We start from the raw sequence: 11,056 nt of genomic DNA on the forward strand, positions 1-11,056 counted from the left end.
CTGGCACTGATGATGAGATGGCCAGCTTGCCTGCCCTGGGAAGGGCATGCTGCTTACTCATGAGTCACTTGTGCTTACAAAGTGCAGGGGTCCCATGCCACAGCCTGGGTGGCCTGCCCACCATTTGGCACCCACATTGGTTGAGGAGGCCTCTGACAGGCAGAGGAGGAGCATGGCAGCACCACCATATCCAGGAAAGTGGAGGGCTCCTCAGCACCTGGAGCACCCTAATCTTGTGTATATATAATTTTTATTAAGAGTTTTTATTATAATAGTAAAATCTAATACAAACTTAAGAAAGAAAAGAGAATAGAAAGGAGTAAAAAGTGCAAGAAAAGAGAGAGAAGAAAGAGAAAAGTGAGAATATAATAAAGAGAAAAGAAATATATAAAGAAGTTATTTCCAACCTTCATCACAAAACGTATAAACAAATTTAGTGACCCTTCACCTCCTCCAAAGTTGCAAACATTTATCTCTTCATCCCATATCCCATCTCTTTTCTATAAACAAATCCATAAAACATCATCTTTTCAGTCCTGGTGTCAGCAGAAAGTCCATAAAGGGTTGCCAGAAGTAACAACGTATCTTGTTTTAACTTTGATCAAATAAATCAACTTTATATTCCTTCTTCTACTTCTAACAGTCTTAATCTTTAGTTCATTCAAATATTGTCATAGGATTTGATTTCTCTTCTTTTTTGTCCCATCGCACATATTTCTTCAAGGCTTTAACAAGCCTCTTTTGTAAATCCAGTAGGAAAAAATTATCCAGATCATTCTCTTGGTTTGTCATCTGTATTTCCCTTTTAAATTTTAAAACCTCAGCCAGTTTCTTTTGTAGATCCAGTGAAACATCCTTTTCTAAGTCATTCTCTTGGCCTGTCAGTTGTAAATCCACTTTCAATACCATCTCTATCTTGTCAGATAAAATTTGTTCTACATCTGTCATTTCTTCAATAACATCTTTTGGATATAGTCTATCTGAAGAAGCAAATGTCATTACTGACATTGTTGATATCGTGGCTACTATTTTCTGATTCTATTCTTTAAAAGTCTCCTTCAGTATTTTCAACATTTTACAGGCTTGTACTTCTTTCCTCTACCTAAAAACCGTAGCCCCCTCTAGTGTCCAGTTTTTGAAATCATGAAATTGCTGATTTTTGTTTTGTCTTGTAAAAACCAAAACAAAATCTATTTCCCATAAGAAGCTGTTTGTTCTTTACAATTAATTCCAAAATCTTATTGTAAAAGTTTCAATATTCCAATTTTATCTGGACCCTTAGTCTGTTTAAATCTTATTTAGCTTTTTGCTGTTTATTTCAGATTCTTTACATTCTTAAGCTTATGATTCAAATTTTCTTTCATTCAGGATTGAAGGCACATTCACCCGGCATTTTCAAACTTGGCAGTTCGAAGGTCTCTTATAGCTTAGAAGTAGTTAATGAGCAATTTTCAAAAGCAATTAGAAAGTGAGGTTTGCAAACTTAGTGTCGTTTAAAAGTTGCTGCCACCACAATTGTGAGCAAGATGGCTGATCCCAATGTCTTCCAGTGCTGAAACCTGTGGAAAACCTTTCCTCATGAAGAACAGCCATCCACAGCACATGTGGGCAATATCCCACCCTCTCCTTATCCAGAGAGGTTCCAAGGAACCAGTCTACTCACCACTTGCTTGGTCTTTGCCACAGTCATTGGCTCTGCTTTTGCTGAGCTCTCTTCAGTTCACCATACCAACCCCGGAAGCCCATGCACCCCAATCTCCAAGCCTGGTCCTTGGGCAAGGACAGTGAGCCAACCAGAGCTCCCGGGAGGGAAAACAGTAAATAAATAAATAATGTTAAAGTGGAATATCTGAATGATGCCCACCCAGAGTCTTATTGGTGAAAAATGAAATGAAAGGCTGAGTCAAAAGATTTCCTTTTGGTGAGACAGCACAAAGAAGTGGTAACATAGTTGTGTTACACACATATACACAAATGCTGAGTAGATCCATATATGTACGCACATACTACCACATAGGCAACCAATGTATTGAACAAATGACAGACGTGGGGTAAACTCATAGCCAACAGATGGGGATGAAACTGTTAGCCTAGATTTCAGTTAAATCAGAATGTATCTTAATTAAGTATAAATTCACCCAGTATCATTTCAGCTGTAAAAGGAAAGCTGCTTAGATCTGCATAATTGGCCTTCTGGTATAACGGAACTAGTATGCAGTAAAATAACTTTACAAGAGAGGATGGCTGTGTCTGTTTTGTATTAAAGAAGCCACATTTTTTTCAGGCTTGCATCAGTCTCAGAGGGGTGCTGAGCAGAAACACATTGTCTAAATCATTTTTAAAGCGTGTAGAATCAAACTAGAGAATAATATTTGCTAACAGATACTACTGAATGGATCCTCTCATTCTTATCTTCTCTTTCTCACTGATTACCTCTGTGTTTTACTCTTCCTTTCTCACTTCTCATCTTGATTTTTCTGGTATGCTTTATGCCCATAAGTAACCCAAACTACTGAATAATACAAGGACTAATCATGGATTAATATGTTTATGAAATTTTCAGAAGCTAGCTAGACATGTTGGCTCATCACCTTGAGACATAATGAATTTTTGAAACATTCTAAATTATGTCTGGTGTTTATCCATTCTAGGTGATGAATATGATATTGAAAATCCAATTTTAGTTGCTTAAATCTAAGCATTGGTATTAAAAAACCTGGCATCTCAATTTCCTATCATTAGAAGCTTCACAACAAGGAATTCTTACAACAGAGAAACAAAAAAGTTGTTTTGTTTTCGATTTGTGAATCTGAACTCTACATCATGTTTGAATCTAGTGTTCAATAATAAAAAGTAAAAACTACTCAGATGGAAAATATAAAAAATAATGTGTTATTTTTGCTCATTAAGCAGTTGTCATGTCAAACTGATGACATTTGACCTCCAAAATGAGACATTTGGCCCAGCCCAGAGGAAATCTGAGGCTTCCTAGCTCTTCAAGACCAGTTGAATATGCTGAAGTAGAACAGTTGCTATTGCCATCCTCAGGGTCATATGATAGCTTCTTCTTTTTAGATTGCTGATCCCATGTATTTATTTAAATATGTATGTTATTTGCATGATTTCATTTAGTCTAATGGGACTTTTTTAAAAACTGTCTTGCAGGATTCAACGAGATGTAACTATTTTTTAAAATAACAACTATGTGAAATCATCAGCCATTCTGACATAATCTTTAGGGACCCTTCATGACTCCCGAATTTTGCATAGTGTTTCAGCCTAACTGCAACAATAACATAGAAACAAAAATTTGAAATCCTACAATAATCTGAGTTGCAAGAACAGTGAATTGCATTTTTCAGACCACAGCCAGACTACCCAAGATATATAGATGTTTAATCTGCAAAGTAGAAATATTTCCCCCAAGATGTACAGTTTTGATTTATTTAAATCTCTGAATCACACTAGGTTAATTTTGTATTGGTGAGTTAGGAAAAAATAGTCTGAATTTTTTTTTTCTCAGTGTCAGTAACTGTGCCTGTTCATAGAGCAGATGTTTGCCAGCAACATCATTATTCATTCAAGATGTTTGAATAGCAAGAACTTCTTGTCTCCTACATTAGGAATTATTTTTATAGAGTCCATTTTATTCGTACATTTTACTCCTAAGAAACTCCCAACAGGCCTTATAAATTGGCCACATTAGAGCCTTGCCAGATAGTGCTTAACTCAAGTGAGTGCTTGTTTATTTTAGAGAAATATTAAAACATCAAAATAGTAATATTAAAAATATTAATATGTAGAGTTAAGCTTAAACATCTGCCCTTGGGGACAAGTGCAGACCATGGTTAAGTTATCAACCCACCCACCCACCCCCGTGAGGATGGCCATGAGTTCTTCCATACATGCCTCTAAATTTAACCATGGCTTCCATTGCCTTTTAGATTTCAACCTTGCAGTCAAACACACTCATTCGGAAAGTGAAGCGGACCCTGCCTAGCCCCCCACCAGAAGAAGCTCAGCTTCCTCTGACCAGCCAAGCTCACTCACAGATGTACATGCCTGGCCTCCTGCCAAAGGGTATGGGCGGGCAGCCCATCCAAGTGACCAAAGCCAGCCTCCTCAGAGAGCTCGACCGGGACTTGAGGCTGGTGGAGCATGAATCCACTAAACTGAGGAAGAAACAAGCGGAGCTGGATGAAGAAGAGAAAGAGATTGATGCCAAGCTGAAGTACCTGGAACTGGGGATCAATCAGAGAAAGGAATCTTTGCTGAAGGATCGGAATGCTCGTGATTATCCATATTTGAGATGCCTGGGAGAAAATCGAGATTATATGTCCGACAGCGAACTAAATAACCTTCGCCTCTCCGGCTATGAGAGTGGCAGTCTCCTGACAAGGCCCAGCACCACCCCTTCTAACCAGTATACAGAATTTTCCAGCACCCAGTATACTTCAGCAACTTCCTACGCCCCGTACCAGTACTCCTCAGTTCAGACCGCTGCACCAGGACCAGCTGCATTCCAGCAAACAAGATTTCAGCCTCCATACTACCCTCCAACAAGTAGCGGTCCTGCTCAAAATGACTTCCAGCCAAGCCAGATGCCTGCTTACCCTTCCCAAACTACATACCAGGCACATAGCTTCACTCCAAGCACCGGGTATCAGTCTGAACTGGGCCTACAGAGCCATCAAGGCTTCTGCTCACCTTACCAAGCTCAGACCGCCTATCCCAGTCAGACACCCTTGCAGCCTGCCCAGAGCGTGCTTTTTCAGACTCATGCAGACACCCATACAACCTCCCAGAAGCCACGGCAGACCTCGCTGGCTGACTTAGAGCAGAAGATCCTGACCAATTATGAAGTCATTAGCAATCCCACCGTGGTAATCTCTGCTGCAACCCCAGAAGTGACCTACAGCACCGCAACAGTGACCAGCAGCTACGATCAACACAAGGCTCCAGAAGGGAGGCCAGCAGACAGGAGTAGTGCTGCACAAAGTCCTTCCACCAGCTATTCCTCCGACTCTCTATACACCAATCTAGAGCAAAACATCCCTCGGAACTATGTGATGATTGATGATATCAGTGAATTAACCAAAGAGAGCAGCACAGGAGAGGGTCTGAAAGGGGATTTGCCATCACACAGCACCAATGGACTGCCTATCAAAGAAAAGAGGGAGGTAGCAGATGTAGATATCTCTAGCAGGCCTTGCTGCTATTCAAAAGGAGAAGAGGAATCTGAAGAGGATGCTTATGATCATCACGGTCCTGACCACCGTGGGAAAAGTTATCCTAAAAGCACAGAGAGCAATGGGAGAGTATCAGGTAGTTCTGGCTCTTATTACTATGGAGACAGTGATTATAGGCCATTGTCTCGCCCAGATAAGCATGGAACAAGTATGGGAGTACAGAAGCACTCTTCAAAAAATCTGGCCCCTGCTGTCATCTCTTCCAAGCGCAGCAAGCACAGGAAACAAGGTATGGAGCAGAAGATCTCCAAATTCTCCCCTATAGAAGAAGCCAAAGATGTAGAATCAGATCTGGCCTCCTATACAGTGACTACATCAGTCAGTAGCAGCAGTGTAGCATCCAGAGCAAAGAAAATGCAAGATGATATCACTTATGGCCTAAAGAAAAATGTATATGAACAGCAGAAATACTATGGTGTATCCAGCAGAGATGGGATGGAAGAAGATGACAGAGCTTATAGTGGTGGGCGATCAAGATCCTCTGGATATGTATCAGAAAAACTGTCAAGTCGTGAAGTTAGAAGCAGGTCTTATGAAAGAGAGAGCATAGAGAGGCCTCAGAAAGGAAGCTCAAAGCCTTCCTCCCTTAGTATGAGTCAGAGTCGCGGGCGACCTCCAATTCGCACACAAACTTCAGAAGAAGAAAGTCCTATCAGTCCTTTGGGGAAATCCATGGGTGTATCACGGTCCTCAGGTGGACCTCTTCCTCAATCTGCTGGAGACAGTTGCTCCCAGTTTTGCTCTAGTCACTCATTGCCTGATGTACAAGAACATATTAAAGATGTGCCAAGAACCCACTCTTATAAACATGACGAAGGCTACATCGTGGATGATTCACACTGTGTTGTTTCAGACAGTGAAGGTAATAACTACCTGTAGTGACTTACCTCCAAGCATGCACAAGTGAATCATATTTGCAAAGATAATGCCAGAAATTCCATTTGCTTGCCATGTGCCTTTATCCTGATTTCGCTTTCTGTTTTGGTGGTTTTATGTTAGCATGTTGCACACTGCATGTCCTAATGTTGCTCACTGCTTGTTCAGTGTGTTTCTGTGCTGAGATTTCTGTTTTTATATTTCCTGAGTGGCTGCTGTGACATATCCTGTATTCCTGTGATAAGCTTCTTTATTTCATTGCATGGCTTCAGTCAGAAATACATTCCTAGCTTTGGATCAGGAGATTCACTGTCATCTTTTTTGGTTTCTGAAGCCTACCACTTGGGCCAGGAGGAGACGGACTGGTTTGATAAACCAAGAGAACCTCGTTCAGAGAGGATGAGGCATTATGGTGGCCATTCTTCATCCTCTCAGAAGAGAGGTCCAATTAAACACACCTATCATGATTATGATGAGCCCCCAGATGAAGACTTGTGGCATCATGATGACTATTCCCACCCACGTCATTCTTCTTCCAAAGATCACAAGCATCATGGAGATTATGGGCGACATGCATCCTCCTCCCGCCACTCCAGCGATGACCTGCCCAAGAGATCATCCAGGCAACACCCAAGAGATCCAGGCCGCCATGAATCACGTGGACATGGACAGCCCACTTCCCAGAAGAAGGCTCAGCAAACAGATACGAGAACACAGCAAGGTTATCCTTCCAGCTCCTCAGAGTATCCCCAGCAGTCCCGACAGCCATCTGGCTATCATCATACCTCAGAGTCCCAAAAATCCCAGAGGCAGATGCAACATGGGCTGCCACCTCAGCAGCCAAAATCTGAGCCTCTGTCTCACCAACAGCAGCAGCAGCAAAAGCAGCAGCAGCAGCAGCAACAGCAGCAGCAGCAACAGCAACCCAGGCAGCAGCAAGCTGGGCAGCAGCAACCATCATCTAGACAGCAGCAACCACCAAGCAGACAACCTCAGCAACAGCATCAAGCAGGCCCTTCTCATCAACAGCCCCAGCAGGTTAGGATACAGCAGCAACAACCACAGCAGCAGCAGCAGCAGCAGCAGCAGCAGCCACCACCGCCACCACTGGGGACCCAAGCCCAACCTTCCTTGCGGCCAGCCCAACAGCAGCCTGGTCAGCCTCAGCCAACAGGCAAACCCCAGCCAACTGCCCAAGCACAACCTAGCACTCACCAAACAGGACCAGTAAGTACCACTTCATCTTCGTTTAAGGAGAGATGGATGATCATTCCATCATCGCTACCTATCTGTCGTCTTGCCCTTCATTAAGGTGTGAATGATCTGTTCAAGAGTAGCAAAGATGTGCATTCATCTCAATATCGCGAAAAACAAATGGAACAAATATGCATTCATGGACCGCATGAATCATTCTACAGTTTAGATGAATATATTATATCCAGACAAGTCTTCTTGATGGGTGGATTGTAAGGGTTAATCATGGTTTCAGAGTCTTTGGAGAGAAGTAAAAAAAGATTAAGTGGGAAAAGCATAGAACAATTACGGGGATAGGCCAACTCACTAGGTTTTTGAAGGAGGCTTCATTTGTAGTCAAAGGTCAGGAGATGTAAGGGGCTGTGTGAATAACCTTGGGAGACAGGAGGAAGAGCTACAGTCAGGGCAACAGTCAAACAAGTGATATCTCAGCCCACAGAGGAATGAGGGTGGAGTAACTGTCTCAGAAGGGACCCTCCCTAGTTCTCTGGAAAGTAAAGGCAAAGGAGTGGGAAAATGCTTTCAGACTTGCAAGACTCTGTTACTGTAACCTTACAATAAAGGTAGTATTAGTACTCATGGTTTTGGTTTCCTGTCTGGACCACCTTGAAGGGCTGACAGGACAGCACAGCCTGCAACCACAGGGCTGCTTTCAAGTTTGAGGTTTGATTCCCCAAAGGGCTCAAAGATGCAATACCATATTTAATTTTTAATTTGACGGGTCAGAATATTTAAATACACAGAGGATTTCATATTTAATTGTATTCAGTTAAGTAACTTGAATACATTCACATCATAGTTATTTCTTGACCTGGCCTTGCTTGATTGTGCCCTCCACTATTTTTTGAAATGTGGTCCCCAGTTTGCCACCCGCTGGTTTAATGTGAGCCGCTGTCTGAAAAAGGCTACCCTGCTCTGTCATAGAGCCTAGAATTACAGAAACGTAGAGACACTGGAGGGAAGGGGATCTATAGAGAATTAGGACGAGTAGAGGGCTAATTAGAAATAACAAAGATGAGTCGGCTTTTTAAAATTATGGCAACAAAGTTGCTAGGAGTGTTCTCAGCAGATAGGTTTCCCATGTTATGACTATTTTTCTCTAACATGCATTGCTATCTCCTAAATCAGAGGATGGAAAAGGGCATTCTTAAATCAACAGATGAAACTTCTGTTTCCTGTTCTAGGCTAAAGCAGAACAGCCGGATGTATCCAAGCCTACCACAAAAGTGCCACAGGTGGGGAAAGCACCCCAGACACAACCACAGGGGACAGTCGGAGGTCAGTAAGCAGCTTCTCACCTGGGCAGGTATTTTCAGCACCTGCCATTGTGGGCATTTCTTGAGAGAGCACTAGTGGGGCCAGTATTCCGAGGGAAGATTCCGTTTGCCATTTTCAGAATGAATTCCAAAATGATCACAGAACACCCTAAACAAGATCAAGAAGAAAGGAAAGGTTTGGCCACAGTTGGCCTCGAAGTGTACACCAATTAGTATAGAATTAATTCACAGGAGACTAGCATTGTGCAACTCATTGTAAAAGTGTCACAAGTAAGATGCCTGAAAGCAGCCTTCTTAGGGTTTTTTTCCTGTGAACAGAGAGAATGGAAGATCTCGCCCTCATTAAAAACCGAGAATAAATTGCTTGTTCTTCACTTAGCTCAACTTAAAATGCTACTTTCATTAAGAAATATCTATCAATAACTTCCTGTTATTTCATGTGTCTGTAAGAACTGCCCCCTCCTACAGAGGGTCGGTTATTGGGCAGATAGGACATGAACGTCTCTTGACTTGCTCTCACACTGTACAATCCATTTCATTGGAAGTTCAAATTGGTCTCTCATCTTTCTATCTTCAGAAAGGACATAAAGGTGCATATATTCAATTTAGCCTTTTGAACAGTTTAAATGATGGCTTTACTGAATATTTAGTTAAACTGTATCTTTTTCTATCTATTATGTTAAATCTATTTTAATTGGGCTTTAATTAATTAGGTTCTTAGGTATTTTCTTTATTATTAGAAACTGTGAGTGCCATTTTCTGTATGGAAAGATTGGATATAAATATTATGAACAAATGAATGCTTGCCACTACATTTTTTTACAAGACTGGTTATATTTCTATAGAGAGTAAAGATAATTAAAATTTTACAAACTGTTACCTGGACCTGCTCTAGGTGATAAAGCAGGACATATATTTTACTTAATTCATACAAATCAATTTATTTCACCACTTCCTCTCATAGGCATTAAATTGGGTCCCAAACCAACAGGAGCATCCTTATCTACAGGAGCAGCAGCTGGACAGCCAGGAGCAGAGGGTGAAAGTGTCTTATCCAAAATCCTGCCAGGAGGGGCCGCAGAACAAGCAGGCAAATTGACAGAAGGTGAGAATTCTGAGTCACAATACTGTACTTTCAAGTGTTCACTTTTCAAATGATCATCTGCTGCTCTTCATCTGTGCTGCTGCTCTGTTTGTCAGCAGGCTAAGTGTTTGTTACAATGTCTGAAACTATACACTGTTTGGGAACAGGATCTCTGAAGGACCATCACTGACTTTTCATTGGAAGTCCTACTCAGTGCTCAGCCACCAAGTATGGTGTATCACTCTCTGGTACAAAAGTTAATGTCTTCTTGGATGGCAACACCTTGTTGTTTAATTCTCTCCCAAAAAAGGATCAATTGTCTCATTTATTTAGTTGTATGTTTTTTTTATACCACCTTTTGTGTCCTTTCTATTTTCTTGGTCTCAGAGTACATAAAAATATACATTTTATGTACATTACAAAGTACATAACATTCAAAGACAGCCACATAAAGATACAAAAAAGCAAAGCCACCACTCCAACCCAACACTACTGGTCATCTAAAGGGTTTCATACCTTTAGTATTAAATTAGTGCCCAAGCTTCCTGCAAAATAGCTAGCCCTTCAGAGCTTTCCTTGAGGTCCAGAGGAGGCAAGGTGTTTCAGAGTATGGGGGGTTCTACTGAGAAAGGGCATCACCCAAGCTTTAGAAGAGCCATTTTCATTCAACAAGCTAACTCCCCCAGCACTTTTGTTTTGTTAATTGTGAGAGTTTTTACTGACTGCCATATCTGTTATATCTATATTGCACTGATATTGCTATGAACCGCCTTGAGGTGCTTTATGGATGCCAACACGTCATATATAAATATTTTAGGAAAAAAAGTCTATAAATTGAACATCTGGTTAAAAGAAGATAGAGCTTCAGACTCAGCCTTATACTATATCAGATGGTTTCAGGCACTGATTTCTCTTTCCTTTACTCCAACAGCCGTGTCAGCTTTTGGCAAGAAATTCACATCGTTTTGGTGAGAGTACAACACTCGGTGAGTCAAGCTGGGCCCTCCATGCACCAGTCCACAATGTCCTTATTACTAACTGTCAGGGCCATGTCAGCACACTGAAATGCCAGAGCCCAGAAATGTCTTAATTACTTGATAGAACTTCTGTTCCCATCAGTGATCTTAAATTGACCATCTACCCCGAAGCAGGTTATCCTATTGCTGCTTAATCTGAGTATCCTTCTATTTACACTTCCATTTTCCTTACTTTTTTTAGATTTTCCTTTCTCTTTACCAACAGCTGTTTCTTTTTCTTGTTTCTCTCATCACTGATTCATTAGGCGTTTGGGGAAATAAGTGAAATCTCATCATGGC

At 41.4% G+C, this 11,056-nt stretch overlaps 1 protein-coding gene across 1 annotated transcript in view; it reads left to right on the forward strand.

Moving 5' to 3' along the window:
- BSN (bassoon presynaptic cytomatrix protein) overlaps positions 1-10,712 on the forward strand; it is a 218,734-nt gene extending 208,022 nt beyond the window's left edge. Inside the window, exons 6-10 of the mRNA XM_088134003.1 lie at positions 3,945-6,111; positions 6,460-7,352; positions 8,564-8,657; positions 9,621-9,761; positions 10,672-10,712. Of these exons, the coding sequence (XP_087990129.1) occupies positions 3,945-6,111; positions 6,460-7,352; positions 8,564-8,657; positions 9,621-9,761; positions 10,672-10,712 (3,336 nt within the window). The remainder of the gene's footprint in view (positions 1-3,944; positions 6,112-6,459; positions 7,353-8,563; positions 8,658-9,620; positions 9,762-10,671) is intronic.
- The last annotated feature ends 344 nt before the right edge of the window (positions 10,713-11,056 follow it).

This window comes from Python bivittatus, unplaced genomic scaffold, assembly GCF_059951505.1.
Source record: "Python bivittatus isolate LINGU-HERP-01145 unplaced genomic scaffold, Pbiv_v1 ctg000080_np1212, whole genome shotgun sequence".
Lineage (NCBI taxonomy): Eukaryota > Metazoa > Chordata > Lepidosauria > Squamata > Pythonidae > Python > Python bivittatus.